This window comes from Furipterus horrens, unplaced genomic scaffold (genome assembly GCF_987537825.1).
Source record: "Furipterus horrens unplaced genomic scaffold, mFurHor1.1.pri manual_scaffold_2, whole genome shotgun sequence".
NCBI lineage: Eukaryota > Metazoa > Chordata > Mammalia > Chiroptera > Furipteridae > Furipterus > Furipterus horrens.
This window is the reverse complement of record NW_028327172.1, coordinates 4,206,591-4,226,636: the sequence shown is the minus strand read 5'-3', so window position 1 is coordinate 4,226,636 and position 20,046 is coordinate 4,206,591. Positions and strand designations below refer to the sequence as shown.

Here is a 20,046-nt window from a genome sequence, read left to right as displayed (position 1 = left end):
CATGTAAAAAATGGAGTGACCACGACCCCACTAGGTCGTTGTGCGGATTAAGAGAGACAATGTTGGCCTAATCATGGTGGGAGAGGGTAATTAATTCATTATCCATTCAGAGAGGGGGACACCTCCCACTGCTCCGCCTGCTTCCTCAGCGGTTTCTAGGAGGTGCGCAGTATCGGGCTGTTTTACAGAAAAAGAAACTGAGGCCCAGAAAGGGAACAAGAGAACCCGCGCGCGGTAGACTGGGGCTAGACCCCGGGCCTCCTGACTCTCAGTCCAGTGCTCAGCCTGCCTCTTGGAGCCGCTGGTGAAGACGTCCAAACCCTCGTCCCCTGACGTGGGAGTGAGGGGCTGGGCTCGGCCTCGGGGAGACCCCCACCCCCCGACTCGGAGGCGCGCTTGGGGATCTTCGGCTCAGACCCCAGAAGCTCTGTGCAGCTCCCGGGAGCAGAGAGAGCGCTTGGGGTTGTCACTTTAAATTAAAGACGGAGCGGGCGGGCGGGCGAGCGCAGGGGAGCGCGCGGTGGGCTCCTGGGAGCGTGCCCAGACTGCGGCGCAGCTCCCGCCCGCCGCTCCGGCCCGGCCGAGCCCCCGGCCCGCGCCCCGCTCCTCCGAGGCGGGCGCCGGGCGGCACTGCAGGGGTGGCGTTGCGGGCGACCGCCGCACTTGGTGCTGGTGCGTGAGCGCAGCCGGAGGCCAGCCGGGACCCCGGAGCCGGGAGCCGGGAGCCGGGAGCCGGGGTCCACGCCGGAGCAGGAGCCGGAGCCAGGGTGAGTACGCACCTTGCCGCCCCGCTCTCGCGGCGCGCGGACACACACAGGGCCTCCTCCCCGCGCCGCGAACCCCTGGGCTCCGCGCACTCCACGCGTCTGCACACCCGCGCGGCGCTTGCACACGCAAGACCGGCACAGCGCACGCCGGGCGCCCTTCCCCGGCTCGGCCACTCCGCGCACTGCGCATCGCATCGCGCCCCGCACGCCCGCCCCGCGTGTGCACACGCGCGGCTCCCCTGGCCATTTACACGCCTCCCTGGCTCCCGCGATGCACGCACGCCCCTCACGTTCACAACATCCTGAGTGGCCCCCCACTACCCCTGCCCGCTTCACACAGCTCTCCAGGCAGCTCCCCACACTCCCCTGCCCGTATACCCTAGGGCTTCCCGCAGCCCGGGTGCTGGTCTTCAGGAAATGCCCCCGTCCTGAGAGGCATGTCCAATCCTATCGCCAGGAGGCCCGGGAGCGCGGGAGCCCGGGAAAGGATCCTCAGCGGCCGGATGTCACCGGCCTGCGTGGGGGGGCTTTCCAGGCGCCCCTCGGAACCTCGACGCCGCTGCTCTTTGGGAGAGGGAGCTTGCCCGTCTCAGGGCCTCCCTCGGACCGTAGATTTGGGCTGAAGATGCGGTGGGAGTGGGCAGAACGTGACGACCAGCCCTGTGGGCGGAGGAGCCCTGAGCCAGCAAACCTGGTCACCCCCTTTCCTGGGGCTGCAGAGGGACCGTGAGCTCCCTCTTCAGTCACTGACGCCATCCCCTCCCCAAAGTGCCTGGGAAACTTGCACCCTGGAATGTCAGCCCCTTCCGCAGGGCGCCGCGGGTTTGGAAAGAGCAGCTTTGTACTTCCTGTTAGAAATGGGGAAACTGAGGCCCAGGCCAGGCTGCGATCCACCTCAGGTCACTCAGCCCACCGGGAGAAGGGTCAAGGCAAGGACCCAAGCCCTCTCCTCCCCTAAGCAGCTTGGGAGAGTGGGGCCTCCCAGCCTGGGGTTCAGGCTTGGACTCTGCCTCTTGTCAGCTCTGGTGACTGTGGGCAGGTCACTTCCTGCACCTCAGTTTTCTTACCAGTACAATGAGCAAAGTAGCAGCCCCCGCAGAGGGCAGCAGGGAGCATTTGCTGAAATAATACTTGGCAAGTCCTAGTGGTGCCCAGTAAATGCCAGCTGCCACCACCCTAACCAGTCTGTCCTGTGGGTTCCTATGGGCTTTGGGGGCATGAGTAGTAGGATGTGGTTATGTCAAAAAGTGGGGAGCACTTGAAAAGCATTTCAGACCTCAAGATCCTAAAGAGTTTTGCAGCCTGGGAGGTCAAGGGCTACCCTGTCCCCACCCCAGTCTTTCCCATTACCTGCGGGCTTCAGGGTGAGGGCAGGGGAGAAAACACCTGGTGGGCCAGGGATGTGATTGGAGACGTAATGACCAAAGCGATGGGGTCGGGGGAGCAGAGGCTTAGGGCCCCCTGCCCCTGCAGAGGCACAAAATTCCTGGAAAGCCGTTTCTCTGACCAGCCCAGGTGGGGCCTTGACTGTGGTCAGATTCTGCAAGGCCATCTCCCGCCCACCTCCACCCCTGAAAAGCCTACTCAGGAGGTGGCATGGTGACCGAGAGTCCAGGCCCAGATCCATCGCACCTTGGTGCCAATCCCAGTGTTGCTACTCATAGGCTGAGTGACCAGGGACCCCAGTGTCCTCATCTTTTAAATGGGGACCCATTTATCTATTCAATCATCAGGTTGTATTGTGTGCCTACTGCAGGCTAGGCATGGTGCTCAGCATTCGGCATCTGTCATGCCTAATTCTTTAATTCTTACAGCGTTTGGTAGGTGTTGCCACGTAGGCATGATTAAGCCTGGATTTAAAACTTGGCCTGTTTTTAATGAGCACGCTCCATGCAGGCTAGGGTTTGGGACTTCGGGGCCAGAATATATAGATTGGGTAGGGAAGGGTGCCAGGAAGGGGACAAGGATCTGAGGAACTCAGATGCGCTTTTGGGGCAGCTCCGGCTCTCCCCTCAGCCTTATTGAGCCCCATTTCCTCTGTGTCAGAAGCTGGGGGAAGCTGGTCACAGGCTGTCCTGGCCTCAGATGTGCCTCATCAGCATCCCGGTCTGAGCCAAAGCCGCAGCCCCTCTGCCTGGCTCACCTCCAGGCCGCCAGCGGGAGCCTGGGGGGTTGTCCCAGTTGGTGAAACAGAGTCGGGGGTCCTGGAGACAGTGAGGAGCGCCATTAAGAAGGGCGCTGGAGGCAGAGCCAGATCTTGCTGGTTATGTGACCTTGGGCAAGCGAATTCACTGCCTCACTTTCCTCCTCTGTGGAGTGGGGATAATAGTGGGATGTGCCCAAGAGGGGTCTTGGGGGAGGTGAGTTCCTTGGCAGAGGGGCTGTGGCTGCTAATAGAAGAGGCACTAGACCCTGCAGCAGGCTTGCTGCCAGGCCCAGCTCCAGGACGGCTGGCCGTGTGGCTTTGGACAACTCAGTTACCCTTTCTGAACCTCCCCGAGCTCATCTGAGGCCGGCTTCCCAGGCTCATGAACGGAGATGCTCCCAGGAGCCATCAGGGTCTGGCAGTGAAGGCAGGGGCGTGAGGTGCCAGCTCGTGGAGCTGGTGCCCTGTCTGCAGGGGCAGAGCCTGCCCAGCTCCAGCTCAGGCTGTTGGGAAGGTTGGGGAGAGACAGAGCCACTGTCCACAGATCTCACTTTTAAAGGGAAGCTGGAGATTCATGCTTTTTGTTTTGTTTTTTTAGAAATCCATTTTTAATGGGAAATTTACCAATTTTTATGTTGGCAGCTCACTTTAAGAGAAATGAAACAGATCTACAGGCCGGTCGTATGATTCGGCAGAGCTCAAACAAGGGGCAGGGCAGCCTTTTGGACAAATTGCCAGGCCAAGGCCACCGCAGCTAATGTTTGCCAAGCCCAACCGTATTCACTTCTCATTCCACCCTCCGGGCACCCTGATAGGACAGTCATTTTACAAATGAACAACCAAGGCTCAGAGCTAGTGAGGGGGCAGATCTCTCCTCACCCGCTGAAGCAGATGTGCCTTCATGGGGCACCACTGTGGGCACTTCCGGCCTGGGTGTGCATTCACACCTTCACAGAAATCACAGCTCCCAGGCACGGGAGGAAGGGCCTGACGAGGGGAGGGGAAGGACAGGTGGGCAATGTGGGATCTGGGGTCTGAGCTGGTCCCGCCTTGGAGGGGTGGGGGCCCCGGACAGCCAGAGGTCTGATCAGCAGATTCTGTCCCCAGACATGTGTGCTTGCCACAGGGGCATCCCCAGCACACGCTGCTGGCATTGCCGTCCTTGTGCGGCCCCACTCTTGCAAAATCAGCTTGTGCCAGGTGAGCAGGAAAGAAAGCTGCTGGCGTTATCAGGTTCCCAGCAAGGCAGAGGCAAGCTGGGGCCCGCGTACTCACATTAACACCTGTGTTCCGGTAGGTCCAAACCCCCTCCTGCCAGGAACTAAGGCCACCTGGGGCTTGTACACAGCGCTCTCTTTGGCCTGCAAGTTCTCAGGAAACTTCTGAAATCGCGTGCTCGTCTGCACATCGGGCACAGGAGTAGGAGCCTGCAGCCAGAGGCCTGTGTTGAAGTTTCTTAGCTATATGGCCTAGCGCAAGTGGCCTTACCTTCATGCCTCAGGACTCCCCTCTGCAAACCAGAGGTAATAGTAGTACATACCTGTTGGGTTGCTAAAGATTAAATGAGGAAATATACAGGCCCAGGGCTCAGAGCTGCGCTTGGGTGTGAAGGAGTGCCTGGCAGGGTTAGCTATCATTCTCATGATCTCCAGCCCAGGTCCCATCACCAAGACAACCAGCATCTCAGGAGATGGGGGCAGCAGCAGGGCAGCTGGGCACCAGGAGCTGCCTGTGCACCTGGCAGGGCTTCTCCCTGTTCTGCCCTGCCTCCCGAGGCCTCCCGCCCCGGTGCTTGAGCCATCCCTTGTCTGGATCAAGGCACCTCAACTGCTTGGTTCCAAAGCCACAGACTGCGGAGAACCCCAGGATTCCGGGAACTGCCCAGGAAAATGTTCACCCTCTGATTGAACCCCAGTCCCAAAGGGAACCCACAGAATGATTCAAAGGGTTGCAAACAGGCTAGCCATGGCCAAGCAGCTTTTTATTTACACGGTGCCTGAATAGTGTTTACATTGTTTGTGAATCGGTGCAACATTTAAAAATCCAGAAACTGCACAAAAACTATCCAAGCTTTCCTTTCAAGAGCCAGAAGGTCCAGCCATGCCAGGCTGACATTCCTGGGAACAGAAAAGTGCTGCTCTTGACCTGGCAGGCCCTCTGCTGTTCTCCCACCCTGCCCCGCCCCCTTGTCCCCCCTCACCTGTCTGGCCATCTCTCTGAGCCATGCAGGAACACAGAGTTTGGGGTGGGGCTTCACGTGTCCCTTGAACTGAGACCCATACAACTCATCCCCGCCTCCCCTTTCCACCCCCCGCCCCCATTTAGAATACATCTGTGAGCCAAGTGTACTTCTTAGCAACAACAATAATAAAACCTTGAGCAGGCTCAGAGTTCAGGTAATGGCTTGTATGAGCTTCCAGACCTTGGAGGGTGCAGGGTGCGGTGAGGAGGGAAGGAAGAGAGAATAGCACACTGCATTGCAGAAACGCAGGCCTTCACCATCAAGTGTAAACAAAACTTTTGAGGTGCAGTCATGCGTCCTTAATGAAGGGAAATTCGTGATTAGGCAATTTCCTCCCTCCTTGTCTGAGTGTGACAAACCTAGACGCTCTAGCCCCCTGCACACCGAGGCCATGTGGTCTGCCTACCCTATGACTCCTTGGCTACCAACCTGTACAGCATGTCACTGTACTGAGCATTAGCCAATTGTCACCCGTTGTACTATCACGTTATGACAGCTGTGAAGTTACCAGGGAATAGGAATTTTCAGCTCCGTTGTGTAACCAAGAGTCAGTGCTGGTCAGCCTACAGTTGGGACGCTGGTAGGACGGAAGTGAGGGCAGAGGGCAAACACAGCAGCAGGGGACCCAGCAACGTTTGCATTTCAAATAAGCAGTGATACATATTTAGTGTAAGTATGCACCAATTTTTGGATGTTCTTATACTAAAAATTAGAATCTCAAATTCAGATGTCACGGGGCGTCTTGGGTTTTATCTGGCAACCCTGAGGTGAAGTCTTGCCAGGCTTAGAGGAAGCTTTGGACACCATTCTTTAAAAATGCTCTTTTTCGAAAACCTCGCACTTTGGCCCAGGCCCCGCTCATAGCTCAGGAGGACAGGCACACGGGCACCAGGGGGCCAGGGCACAGGGTTGGGGTTGGGGACCCTCTGAAGCCCTCCCCTCTGACTCTCTTTCCCCTTCTAGGTGCAGCCACTGCAGCGGGCACCATGGCCGTGGGCGTGACAGAGCGCCACCTGAGCGGTGAGTCCCAGCAGGGCCCTCCCACCAGGCCTGGGGGGCAGGTATCAGTAGGACACCAGTCATGCCCCTGCTTTACTGGTGAGGACCGTTAGTGACTTGCCCAAGGCCACACAGCCTTGTGGACGCAGGGCTGGGACCAGTTTGAAATCTCTTCATCTTTCTGCTCCTGTGGCTTCTGTGGAAGTGCCTTGAGGGGATCCCCCAGGAGGCCCGGGTCCCGCTGCTCCCTAAGGATGAGCCTGTGACGGGGGAACCGCTCACCAGGGCCATTTCTGGAGCCTCTCAAGTAGCCAAGTGAGAGGAAACCCAGGAAGGTGAGGCTAGGTCCACAGGGCACGGAACGCGGAGATCGCCCAGACCAGGGGTGGCAAACACCTGGGGCGCAGCTGCCACCTGCCCTGTGTGCCCCGGCAGGCACTGAGCTTGGGAGTGGCGTCACGTGACATCAGACACACACCTCACCATCATTTCTCCTTCTGCTTCTGTCCCCACTTACAGGTGGGAGAAGGGAAGCTCAGAGAAGGAAAGGGACAGGGAGGAAGGATCAGGATCAGGACGTGAACCCAAGCCTCCTGACCGCTGCGCTGGCTCTTGCCCTAGCACAGCCCCCAGCCAGCCCAGGGCTGAGCAGAGGGGTGCCCCAGGGATCCCCTCCCCCAACCCCAGCCAGGGATGCTCACCTGGTGGGGCCTTGGGCAAGTGATGAAACCTTTCGGAGCCTCCATTTACTTATCTGTAAATTGGGGCGATGAGGCCGCCTCGAAAACCGCTGGGAAGTCCCAGGGAGCTGACCGATGTGAGGCGCCCAGCACAGTGGGAGCCAGCCCTCCCCAGCCCCAGGCCTTTGCACACGCTGCTCCCTTTGCCTGGAGCGCCTCCCTGCCTCCGCCTGGCCAGGCCCTCGCTCTGAGCAGAGGTTACCAGCACAGATCTGGAACGAGACTGGCAGCAAATGTCTCCTGTGTCCCTCAGCTTCCTTGTCTGTAAAAGGGCATAACAATAGAACCTTCTTCACACGGTTGTTCCGAGGACTCAGTGGGTTAACACACGTGACGTGCTGGAACAGAGCGTGGCAAATAGGAAATAAAAGCAGCCTATTATAACTCCAGCTCCTCCTCCTCATTTCTGCTCTCAGCCTAGACCTCACTTCCCTTGGGAAGTCTTCCTGTCCTGTCCTAAGGCTGGTACTCAATGAATGAATAGATCAATGAGTATCAGTTGTCATCATGTTGTCATTTCATGTCACTTTCCTGAGGCTTTTCCTTCCATGCCCTCGGCCTCAGCCCCCTTTCCTGTCTGTGGGGGCTCTGGCTTCAGTCCCTCATGTCCCTGGGATCCTTCCTCTAAGAGGATCGGGCCCTGCCTCTCCACCTTGCTGTGCCCACCTGGGCCAGCCCACTTGCCTGCCCCCTGCCGACACCCAGGCCCTGCTGTGCAGGTCTCAGCAGGAGCCCCTCACCAGGCCCCTCACTTGCCAGTTAAGCAGGTACATTCCCATCCCCATCCCCCATTCACCAGGCTCCCAGGACTTTCCCGACTAGGCAGGGCTGGCCCTCTGGCCCCCTGTGGATCTTCGTTGTGGTTTTATTTAGACCACAAATTGCATTCCAGCGGCTGGAGTCCCAAGGACACGGGACTTGCTCCCAGCCCTGCACTCTTCCTTCCTGCTCTTCTCAATGCGCCCTGGCCCTCCCAGGCCTTGTCCATTGGCTGCGTGATTCTTACATCAAATCGTGTGGTTATACCATGTTGGGAATTGTTTTTTGTTTTTCTCTTACCATTGCCTGAAACGTTTCTCTGCATTGCCACAGTGACACCCTAGTGACCTCAATGGTCATTCTCAAAGGCCGGTGACATTCCCTCCTAAGACCACACCGGGGCCCTGGGTCAGACCTTCAGGCTGTTTCCAGATTTCTGCTGTTTATAAAAATTCAGCCTTGATGACTCACAGCAGACAGAAAGCTTGCTGGGATTTTTCCCGTAGAGTAAGTTCGCTGGGCAGAACCACTGGACGGGGATATTTTGCGGTCATCTCCTTTTCTGGACACGGAGGCTGAGCCCGGAGAGGCTCTGTGGCCTGAACCCTTCACCTCTGTGGCCGTGAGCCCACAGAGAGATGCGTCCTTTCCCCTCTCCCAGCCTCAGTTGTCCCCTAGAAACTGGAGGCAGGGACCTCAGCTGGTGCTAAGGGCTGGATCACTGCCGGGCTGCAGGCTGCGCCCCGCCTTTCTCGGGAATGCATTAGTATAGATTCTGGCTAACGCTGGCTGGGGTTCCGGGCAACCAGAGCAGAGCGGGGCCCCGGGCAGGCCGAGGCCTCCCTCTGCCAGAGGGGCCGCCGCTGCTGTGTGGTTCTTCCTGGTGTGGCTGGGCTTCAGGGAGCAGAGGCAAAGAGCCCGTCCAGCACCCAGTGCCCACTCCCCCTCTCCTACTGGGCACTCTGAGCACTCTGGGTTTTGTACACCCACTCTTCTTCCTGGCCAACCCCCCGGCCCTGCTGCTTTGGCCTGGCACACTTCTTGCTCCCCCTTCATATCTCAGCTTAGATGTGCCTCCAGGAAGGGACATCCTCCTCCAGCTCCAGGAAGCCCTCCTGGGCTGTTCCCATTGCTGTTTTGTCTATTTGCCCACCCCACCCCCTAAACTGTGAGCTGGGCCTGAGGCCGACTCCCTCCGTAGGATGCACACACACAGTAGGTGCTCAGCGGCTGAGCCATGATAAATCTCCACCCCTGAAATGCCCTTTCCTCCTCTCTTTGCTCTGCTAACAGGGAACTGCATTGGTAGAGACCTGGCGGGGCAGTGGTTAGCCCTGCTTGCTCTGGAGTCTGGCTGTCAGAATTGGAATCCCAGTACCACCCCTTCCTGGCGTTGTGACCTTGGGCAGGTTCTTTGTGTGCCTCAGTTCCCCCATGTGAATTGACTAGAGAGGCAACATTGAGAATGGTTAAGAGACCTCTATTTGCCAGTGGAGTGACCTTCTGCACAATGAATCCCACTGTCCCATTGGCTCCTTTGGGGGACTGCAAGGCCAAGTTTCCTTTTAATGTGTGTGGTGATGCTTGGTGTTGTGCTCAGTGAGAATTCACCCAACATGGTTAAGGAGGTAGTCAATTACGGTGTGGAGCCAGTGAGGCTCAGATGAGGAACGTTATTTACTTGTCAGTGGACAAACAGCATCTGAGCATCAGGGTGTCACCCCAGCGCCTCGCACTGCTGGCTGGCTGACATTTTTTTTCTTTTCTTTTTTTTTTTTGGTAACAGCTTGATTGAGATAAAGTTCATATACCATGAATTTACCCACTTAACGTATATAATTCATTGGGCTTCAGTATATTATGCAACCATTGGCCCAATCAATTTTTGGAGTATATTCATTATCCAAAAAAGAAACTCCGAATTCCACATTTCTCCCTACTCCTCAGCTTCCCAGCCACAGGCAGTCACTAACCTACCTTCTGTGTCTGCATGGATTTGCCTCTCTTGGACATGTAAATGGAACCATACAACATATGCCCTTTCGTGTCTGGCTTTTTTCACTTAGCAAGATGTTTTTGAGGATCGTCCATAGTATTATATGTACCAGTACTTCATTCCTTTTTATTGCTGAGTAATATTCCTTTGTATGGAAATGCTACATTTCATTTCTCCATTCACCAATTGACGGACACGGGGTTGTTCTAGGCGAGGTTTGAGGAAAAAATGGGATCATTTTTTTGCCCCTCAAATCCTCTTCCTCTTTCCACAGACCCCAAAAGGCTACTTTGATTATCTGGAAACAAAAGGTCCTCTGACAGCTGAGGTCCAAGAACTCAAAGAGGCAAGAACAACCCTGTTTGTTTAAAGCCTAGTGAATATTTAACCATTGTTCACAGCTCTTCATCTGTTCTAGTCAAGTGTCTGTGTGTGTGGGAAAGAGGGTAAAGCAGAAATCACAGAGGGTGTATTCTTGCTCAACACTGGATCCCCGTACCTAGCGCCTAGCCTACCGCGTAGAAGGCACTCAGTAAATATCCATTCAATGAAGAAGTCGGTTGATGCTCACCCACGTGCTCCCTGGGTGGGAGTCTATGACCACTGAGGGGCCCCGGGGCCCACTAATGAGGGGCTGCTTTTGCCTTGCAGTCATCAAGAGCCCACCTGACTGGGAGGTGGGGGTCTATGCCGCCGGGGCCCTGGCACTGCTGGGAATTGCAGCTGTGAGCCTGTGGAAGCTCTGGACATCGGGGAGCTTCCCCAGCCCCTCCCCATTCCCCAACTATGACTACAGGTACCTTCAGCAGAAATATGGCGAGACCTACGCAGAGGCCAGGCAGAAGGTGAGGCTTCCGCACTCGTAGGTGCACACGGAGTCCTGGGCCCCGTGACCCCGCCGTCCACTCTCAGGACTAACCTCTACTCCCTCCCGCCTCGCTCCCTCCTGGTTAATTTCCTCTGGTGAACAGGGGCCTTCATCCTCCTCCATATCTCCGAGCTAGCCCAGTGCATACTCGTTGAATGAATCCAGGAGTACTGATTGAATGAATGAACGATTTCCACTTTTAAAACCATCCTGTAAAAAATAATGGGAAAATGTAAATAAGAAGAAAAACTTCTCCCAAATGCCACCACTCAGAGGCAAATAATAGTTAATCATTTTTTAAACTATTAACACATTGATTTCTTTCCAATATATTTAATGTAATCCCCGCCCCCGTATTTTTTTCCTGTGTGGTTTTTACACAAGGGGCATCCTTTCGACCTAGAATTTTATACCTTGCTCATTTCATTTCACTTACAGCCAGAGCATTTTCCTATGGTGTTGAACACTCGTTATAAATATTATTTTGATAGCTAAGATTCCTTTTTATGCATCTGCCATGACTTACTAAATGCCATTATAAATAATGTCGTAAGTGTTTTGTAGGTAAAACTTTGTCTTCGTTGGGATTATGTACTTTGAACCGATGCCCAGACGAGGAATGACCGTCTCACAGAACACAAACATTTTTAGGGCCCTCAGTATCTATTGCTGAGTGTTTCATCATTGGACACTTGGCAGAGAATTTTTCTAACATGATGTAGCGCCGCAGAGAGCACAGCCGGAACCCGTACCAGGTACGGGCCCCACATATGCTCCCTCGCTTGATGTCTCGGAGGGGACTCTCTCTCACTCTGTGGGGGAGACAGTAAGTTGGCACCACTTTTCCAAAGAGCATTTTGGCAAGAAGGGTCCAATGCTTTCAAAAGGACTGTGTTCCCTAAGTCAGGATTTTAAGAAAGCTGCTCAATGCTGCATTATATCTATTTGTGAAGAAAGAAAAACTAAACAACAACCTAAATGATAGCTACCCCCTCAAGGGGAAATTGGGGAAGCAACGAAAAATTATGATAATGAAGACTCTGCAGCACCATAGGAGATGTATGTGGTACAAAGGCTTTTGTTTTTTCAAATCTTAAGGTCCATGTGGACAAAAGAAAAATTGAATATTAGGGTGAGTGTTACCCAACATGAAAGTTTTCCCACGCTGCAGACATTTTTGAAAACCTCCGCTGAGGCTGCTCGATCCTCTATTGAGTAGCCCCACTCTAGAGTTCTCTCCCCTTCCCCTTCTGCGGGACACCTGCATTGCTAACTATCTTTCCCTTTTATAAACATCACTGCTGTGAATATCTCTGTGTGTGGAACTCAGTCCCTATGAATAAACACTTTGAGAAAATGCTCTCCTACATTCTGGTTAGAGAGAGAGAACTGAGTGACATGGAATGACACTGAACAAGGACATTCTGAACTAAGAGACATGCCCCATTTTTGCAAAAGGGGGACTTGGGGGTGCCTTGAATGAGCAGGGATTACCGTATCTCTTTGCCGTCTCAACACCGCTGCCCTTGTGATGCTCCTTTGTCCCCTTTTCTCATGCCAGAGGGTGCCTGCCTGGAATGCCCAGCGGGCCAGCACTCGGGGGCCACCCAGTCGCAAAGGCAGCCTCAGCATAGAGGACGCCTTCGACAGCATCAGCGAGCTGGGGCCCCTGGAGCTGATGGGCCGCGAGCTGGACCTGGCCCCCTACGGGACCCTCCGCAAGTCCCAGTCGGCAGACTCCCTCAACTCCGTCTCCTCCGTGAGCAACACCTTCGGACAGGACTTCACCCTGGGCCAGGTGGAGGTGAGCATGGACTACGCCGCCGCCTCCCACACCCTCCACGTGGCCGTGCTGCAGGGGAAGGACCTCCTGGAGCGGGAGGAAGCCAGCTTCGAGTCCTGCTTCATGCGCGTCAGCCTGCTGCCCGAGGAGCAGATCGTGGGCATCTCCCGGGTAAGTGGGGGTTGCAGGGCGGGGCAGAGGTCAGCAGAGCCAGGCAGGATCTGAGGAGGGCGCCAGGGAGCGGGCGTGGATGCCGGTCCCAGAGCCCAGGGTGCTGGCGAGAGAGGACAGAACCGGAGTTTGGGTAGATTGAGGGCATCTTACAGATGAGGAAACTGAGGCTCAGAAAAGTACTTTGCCCAAGACAACCCCAGCAAGCGAGCAGGAGACCTGGGACTTGACGCCAGGGTTCCCCCTCTCCACCCATGCGCTCACAAAGCGCAACGCATAGCGAATGGACGGTCGGAAGCCTGGGCCCCTATGGACAGGGGACAGCCGAGAGGCTGGTTGGGCGGAAGGAACCGAAGATCCTGAAGAGCCTGAATGCCAAGGTCAGGATGAAGGGGTGGGCTTTTTCCCACGGGGGAAGTAGCCCTCAATTCTCAAGCAGGTGCCTGGATGGGGAATGGAGTTCCCAGGGAGCAGTGTGAGAGCAGCCTTCTCTCAGCCCAGGCGCTCACCCCAGTGCGGCTCAGGGAACCCGGAGGCGCTGATGCATTTATTTCCGAGAAGGCGGGATTCTTACATCAAGGCCCAGCTGATTCTATTGAGCGGGTGGCTGCCCCCAGGCTGGGCAGCGCCCCCAGCTTCAGGCTAAGTGCCAGGAATGAGAGCTCCTCTCTTTAAATATCGCCAGGCAGTGACTAAGGCAGCCCCCACAGGAGGGGAGCAGTGCCCGCAAGTGCCCCTTCCCGGGGGCCTGCCCACGGCTTCCTGGGAGGAGGCCAACGGCACCCACCAGGCAGGACTGGGCTTGGGAACAGAGTCAGCGCCGTCCTGCCTAGTCATCCATCCGCCTGGCCACCCCCCTGTGCGGGCTGGGACATCGACGGCTCTCGGCCCCACGGACAGCTGACTGTACCCACTGCACACCTGGCCCGGGCCTGGACTTGAACCCGTGCAAGAAAGACAGAGCCCAGCTCAGCGGGTGCATCGTGGAGCTGCAGGCACTGAGGATGGGACTGCATTGGGGTCAGACTGTGGAAGCTTCGAATGCCAGGCCCCTGGATTGGTCACCCCTGAAGGGAGAACAGAGGGGCTTTTAACTAACCAGGGCTGAGCCACAAAAGAAGGGTTGGCATTGGGGTCGTGGGGACAGCAGAGCCAGGACTCTAGCCGGGGTCCCAGACTCTCCATCCAGGGCTTTCCCCCTGCCATGGCCTGCAGGGCCCTGGCTGCCGGCCACCTCCTCCCCAGCTCTGAGTGCCCGCTACGGCCCTTCGTCCCTGCAGATCCAGAGGAATGCCTACTCTATCTTCTTCGACGAGAAGTTCTCCATCCCCCTGGACCCCGCAGCCCTGGAGGAGAAGAGCCTGCGGTTCTCAGTTTTCGGCATTGATGAGGACGAGCGGAACGTCAGCACGGGGGTGGTGGAGCTGAAGCTTTCTGTACTTGACCTTCCGCTGCAGCCCTTCAGTGGCTGGCTCTACTTACAGGACCAGAACAAGGTAAGCCTGCCCACCCGTCCACCCACGATGAGGCTGTCACACTGGCCTCCACAACAACCCGAACACCCACATCTTTAAGAAATTAGACAGGGAGGCCTGAGCCGCATTCAAGGGGACACACAGATGAAAGACACCACGGCCACTGTTTACAGCTCTGCTACTGCTCGTGCCCCCGAACTCCTAGAGAGCTTCTGTTAGGCGTCTGCCCCTCTGGCCGTGACATGAGTTATTTCATTCAGACAGAGGCCGAGATGAAGTTTACCTTTATAAATGTAAGAGTGCTTGGGGACCATTACTGTCATTTAAGCAAATAATCTACGAATTCCAGGCCACTTGGACCTCTATGTGCCGCTACCACAGAATGCTTTCCCTTGGCCTAGAATGAAGCAACATAACTACATTTGTATGAAACATTTGACAGGCAACCTCTGGCCCTCCTTTCAAGGCCGGACCCACAGTGGTGGGAGGAAGGGATGGTGCCTGCTTCATGGAGTGGGGATGGGGGCCCCTTTCTCAATCCCACCATCCTGGTGCTCTGGTATGCGGGGCCCTGAGAACAGCAACTTCTCAGAGGAGAAGGAAGCCTCTGCCTTTCCCTGGACCCCTCAGGAGATAGCAGCCCTCTGAGCCACCCGCCTGTCCTCCAGGCTGCCGACGCTGTAGGCGAGATCCTGCTGTCCCTCAGCTACCTCCCCACGGCCGAGCGCCTCACCGTGGTCGTCGTGAAGGCCAAGAATCTCATCTGGGCCAACGACAAGGCCACCGCAGGTAAGGCCTGGCTAGCTGCCTGGCTCCTCCCTGGGCTGGTGGGGGTGGGGCCCAGCTGCTGAGCCCTGGGCACCCGGCATCAGTAGGTGTGTGGCACAGTGCCAGGCTCCCCACCCCCAGCTTTGGCTGAGCTCGGGAGCCGTGCACAGTGGGAAGGTTAATCTGGCCGGGGAAACACGGGAACCACTGGGGGAGGCAGGGAGCCCTGCAGGGGAAGGGATGGGAACCTGAGAGCGGAAGGTCTGGGGCGCTGGGAAGGAACCAAGGTGGGCACCCACTTCCCAGAACTGGAATTCATGGTGGAGGCTCTGTTCCCAGAGATTGGACCACATTCCAGATCCCAGACGGGGACTAGGGCCACTGGGATGGTGTCAGTTCCAGGCAGGACCTGATGCCTTAGGTCTGCCAGAGCCTCCAGCCCCAGGTAACTGAAGACAGCCCCACCCCCTGGAGCCTGGGGGGATGAGGAGTCCATGCAGGTGCGGCGAGGACACCCAGTGGGCGGTGGGCAAGGAGCAGACAGAGACGTGTTATTCCAGAGCCCCACGTCATTGAGTCATATCCTGCTGAGTGGGTGCCGGGTGACAGAGCTGACGTCTGCGCTCAGGCCATTTATAGAGTGAAGAGTGGTGGGTCTTCCACATTCCCTGATGTCATGTGAGGGGAGCACGCACCTAAGCCCCAAGCCCAGCTGTCCTCCTGACTCGTGCGCGAGCCTCAGTTTTCTCATCTGTCAAATAGGAAAGAAATAAGGGGCCCGTGGCAGGAGTGCAGGAGATAATGGCAACAGTAAAGGTTTGGGGGTTAAAGCCAGTGGGCCCCTGGGATGGGCAGGGCTGTGCCAAGCAAGTGTGCCAGTAGCCCTCACCTCCACCCCCTTGCCCACCCAGACCCCTACGTCAAGGTGTACCTGCTGCAGGATGGGAGGAAGATGAGCAAAAAGAAGACAGCTGTGAAGAGGGATGACCCCAACCCAGTGTTCAATGAAGCCATGATCTTCTCGGTGCCAGCCATTGTGCTCCAGGTGAGGCGGGCATGGCGCAGGGGCGGGGCCAGGCCAGGTCGCCCCTGGGGCTCTGGGGCCACTGCGTCCCCTGCAGCCCAGCTTCTCAGGGCTTCTGCAGGTGTTGATAGTTTGCCTCAAGCCATGTTGTCAAGAAGCATTTATCAAGCACCCACTAGTTACCAGCTGGGGACACAGGCACTGCTTCCTCAGTGCTTACAAGGGACAGGCAGGAAAGTCCCCAGCAATCCCAATCAACGAAGAGCATGCCAGACCTGGGCGGTCAGGGGAGGCTTCTGCAGGAGAGCTTAGCTAAGCTGAATTCTAGGGAAAGACGGTTCTGAGTGGAGGGAACTGCAGAGACCTGGAGATGAGCCAGGGCACAGAGTTCCGCCCTAAAGCTCCCCAGGTTCTATCTGCAGAGGCTCTGCTGAGCTCCCCACACCCCCATGGCCTTCAGAAGGTGACCCCCTCCCAGCACAGATATCATAGACCAAGGGTGAGGGGAGTGCAGAGGATATGGCCTGGACCACACTAGTGGTCCTTCTTGCATGCCTCAGAGGATAGGGAACTCACTACCCCACCTCACTACCACCTTCCATCCTGGGGCATTCCTGACAGTGAGAAGGTCCTTTTGTGCTTGAGCCAAAAGCTGCCCCTTAGCCCTGGGGCTGTGCAGGAGCCCCCGTAGTCTCCCTTCCAGGACACCCTGTCTAAATTTGGAAGCCCAGAGTTCTGTCTCAGTCTGGGGGTTCCCAATCCAGGCAAACATCCCAGCACCTCTGTTTGGTCCTGGGCGTTGCTGCCTTGCCCTGCCACCCTCATGGGACAGGCTGCCCATCTGTCCCCTGCTTCCCCCTGGGGTGATCATAGTGCCACTATGCCACAGCCTCCAAGAGCCAGACACTTTTGGGGACCAGGAGGAGGAGGGGTGGAGGGACAAGAGAGGTCAGGCTGGGTCCTAGTGTCAGCTTTCCTACTTTGATCTCAAGCAAGTACTTTCCCTTCCTCAGCTGCATCCAGCCTACAATTGTATCAGGAGAAACAGCAAACGTTGTAACGCTCTGTGTACAGGCACTTTTCTAAGTGCCTTACATTTTGTTCCCAGAACAGCTAGGAACTACTATTATCACCATTTTACAGATGGGGAAACTGAGGTAGGAAGAGCCCGAGTCACTGTCCAAGGTCTCACAGCAAGGAAGAGGTGAGGCGGCATTTGAACCCGGGCCGCCTGGTGCCGCCTCTGTGTCCGGAGGCTGCAACAGAAGCCTGTGGGGTTAGGCAGGTCAGCGGTGAGGATGGAGGGTGCCGCGCCTGGTGACCCGCTGGGGCCTGGCGTTTGCAGACCGGGGCCCAGAAGCCACGGAGGACCTCTGGCACTGCCTCTGGTTCCCAACACCCACATCACTTCTTCCCCAGGACCTGTCTCTCCGCGTGACGGTGGCTGAGAGCAGCAGCGATGGCCGTGGGGACAATGTGGGCCATGTCATCATCGGGCCGTCAGCTAGTGGCATGGGCACCACACACTGGAACCAGATGTTGGCCACACTGCGCAGGCCTGTGTCCATGTGGCATGCGGTCCGGCGAAACTAGCCGCCGGGGCAAGGCCAGGGTGGGCACCGGAGCTGCCCGGAGCCTGGCACAAGCTCACATGTGACACCCTTCTCCGTTGTCCAGCTGAAGCCATGAATGCTGGGGTCCCCTGGTGGACTCCCCGTGAGCCATCTTGGTCCCGCTATCTAGACTGCAGAGGAGGACGAGGCCTGGCTATCTAGGGACCCAGGGTTTTTCCCCCTGAGAAACGGCTGTAGCTGGGCACTGGCTCCTTGTTCTCCCATTTTGAGATCCCCAGTATGCCTGCTCCTCAGCCTGGGGGAACCTTGGCCTCTCAGAGCTGCCCGTACCCCACCCTGGCTGGGAGGCCAGTGTAAGCTGGGCCATGCACTGGAACAGAGCAAGTCTTAGGAGCCAGACACTGTGCTAGGCCCCCCCAGGCAGGACATGAACAAGACACAGAACTACAGGGGAAGGCAAGATCCCCTGTCCTGGTGATCTCCTCGGTGCTGACTGGTGGCCTAGCCAGGCAGACTCGGGTAGGGCGCTGGGAGCTGGAGGACCAGAAGGGCACTGTGGTTTGAGGGAGAAGGAGGGGACTGAGAGTGGCCCAGGCAGGCAGCCCAGCCTGAGCATGGCAGGGACGTGAACGGCTCCATGCACAGTCCTCAGCCCACTGTGGCGGACCCAAGGGCCTCTCTCTGGGCAGAGGAGACCAAGAAACCAAGCGAGCAGAGGCCCGCAGGCCACATGGGTTGATGGCTCCGGAGTCATTCTCTGAAATCTACCCCCTTGAACCATCCCCCTGACAAGGCCCGGAAGCCCGCAGAGGCCCAGCCGCAGGTCCTTGTGTTCAGTCCCACGTGCACTGGGCGCTGGCTCCACAGCGCGTTTGTGGGAGTCCTTCCAGGCCAGGCCCTGCTGGGAAGACAGATGTCTCAGCCTATGGGGGACTGTGGGCGGTGGGGTGGCCAGGACACAGATGGCAGGGGTCTGTGGGAGAGGCCTCGGGGGCTGCAGGCCCCTGCAAGGACCCCGTGGAGCAGGAGCCACTCGGGCTGGGTGTTGGAAGGAGGGCAGTCTGCGCGGTGGCAGTGAAGGATGGTCCAGGGGGTCAGAATGGAATGTGAGGCTGGGAAGGAGGTGCTCTGGAACGCAGGTGTCCTGGGGCAGGTTCCCAAAGCACATCCTGGGGTGAGCAAGGGGCCGCTCAGGGGAGAGCCCCCAGGAGACACCTGTAAGGGCGAGAGGGAGGCTGCGTGCAGCGAGCAAGCTGTGGCTTCGAGAGTCCAGCATCAGCCTGAGGAATGGCACCCCAGGGGGCTCTTGCAAAGGGCTGGGCTGTTATACCGCCACATGCATCGCCTTTGGCTACCGCCCCACCCTCAGCTGGAGGAAGGGTCACTGGCTGAGGCAGCTCCCACCCACCAACAGCAGTCCCCCCAAAAGCAGGCAGCTGTGCACCCTTCGCAGCTGAGTGATGGGTGCCCCAGCTGAGGGGTGGGTGTCCATGCTGGTTCAAAGGCACGGGGGGGGCACCGTCTACTCTGTGTGGCCACCCACAGGTCAGCACATGGGGTCTCAGGCTGGCTGCTTCTGACCCTGGTGAGCCGTGGAGACGCAGGCCCACACATTATCCCCAATGATGAGGCAGGAGGGGGTGGCTGGAAGAGGGTGGGAGGTCCCAAGTAGCGTTGGGACTAGAGACAGGGCTCTCCCCACCTGACACGGCCGTGGCCCAGCCCTGAGGCCAGGCTGCCTACCCTGTAGCCAGGCCCAGGCCAGCAGGGGGCCCGGGGACACACACTGGTGAGCCACTGCAGCCTGGGAGACCCCAGTCCCCTCCTACCCCAGTGGCTATGCAGTGCAAGTCATGACTCTTCCTCCTCTTTCCTTCCCTCTAACTGCATGAAATGTTGACTGCGCACCTGGGATGGGCATGGTGGGGGTTGAATATGCTGAGTGGAATGATTCTAGAACCAAAATAAAAGCTGGGGCAGGGAGGAGGGGGCTTCCGGGAGCCCTGCTCAGCCCGAATTGCCTTCCTCTCTTCTTTAGGAACCAGGCACTCGGGCCTCTGCCCTGGTTACGATAGGCCCCCTTCCCCTGCTGCTGCATGCTCAGGGGCGGGGAGGCCCCAGTCTGGCTGGGGAGACCATGACAAGGACCAATGCCATCAGGCTGCCTGAGAAGCTCAGAGAAGGGACCCTGAGCCAGGCCTGGCAGGGAGAATGGCAGTAAGAGCACCACCGAGGCCCCCCAGTGGGGTTGCTGGCCTGAGCCCTCAGCACGAGAAGCGGCATGAGGCCGGAAAGGGTGGGTAAGGCCAAAAAAGCATTCCTGGCAGAGGGAACAGCATGTACAAAAGGCAGGAGCAGGCAAAATCTTGGCCAATTTATCGACCTTGCTAGAGCAAAGTTAGGGAAGGGTGGGGAGAAAAGAGCCAGAGGAAAGGCTGGGCAGGGAGAAGGGTTGTGCAAGTCAGTGGGTGCTCGTGCCCAGCCTGCTACTCTGCAACCCTTATAGGTAGGTACTGTGTCACCTCCTTATGGCAGCTATGGAAACAGAGGCTCAGAGAGGTTAGGTAACTAGCCCAAGATCACACAGCCTACAAGTCTTAGAGCTCGGGCTGTCTGACTCTAGAATTCATGCTCTTAACCACTAGGCAACACTGCCCCCTCCCCCAGCTCAAGAGTGGGGCTAAGGGACAGCAGAGGAGCCCCTCTGGACCACAGTCTGCTCTGGTTTCACCCT

At 57.3% G+C, this 20,046-nt stretch overlaps 1 protein-coding gene across 3 annotated transcripts; it reads left to right on the top strand.

Moving 5' to 3' along the window:
• The first annotated feature begins 573 nt into the window (after positions 1-573).
• Positions 574-19,329, top strand: SYT12 (synaptotagmin 12). Of its 3 annotated transcripts, none has more exons than XM_090257940.1 (8): positions 574-767; positions 6,119-6,175; positions 10,301-10,494; positions 12,079-12,471; positions 13,752-13,967; positions 14,615-14,735; positions 15,626-15,759; positions 17,158-19,329. In XM_090257940.1, exons 2-8 carry the CDS (start codon positions 6,142-6,144, stop codon positions 17,329-17,331), a joined length of 1,266 nt encoding a protein of 421 aa, XP_090114066.1. In that variant the 5' UTR covers positions 574-767; positions 6,119-6,141; the 3' UTR covers positions 17,332-19,329. The 3 variants fall into 3 exon arrangements, with proteins under 3 accessions (XP_090114066.1, XP_090114075.1, XP_090114074.1); XM_090257949.1 differs by lacking the exons at positions 15,626-15,759; positions 17,158-19,329 and adding exons at positions 15,054-15,159; positions 15,477-15,590; XM_090257948.1 differs by lacking the exons at positions 15,626-15,759; positions 17,158-19,329 and adding an exon at positions 15,054-15,593.
• Positions 19,330-20,046: the final 717 nt, after the last annotated feature.

What these genes read in the sequence shown, in the direction of transcription:
- SYT12 (XM_090257940.1), top strand. Translation starts at nt 6,142, where the DNA reads ATGGCCGTGGGCGTGACAGAGCGCCACCTGAGCG. An exon ending in GACAGAGCGCCACCTGAGCG is followed by an intron (nt 6,176 to 10,300) that starts GTGAGTCCCAGC and finishes TTTGCCTTGCAG; the next exon opens with TCATCAAGAGCCCACCTGAC. An exon ending in ACGCAGAGGCCAGGCAGAAG is followed by an intron (nt 10,495 to 12,078) that starts GTGAGGCTTCCG and finishes TTCTCATGCCAG; the next exon opens with AGGGTGCCTGCCTGGAATGC.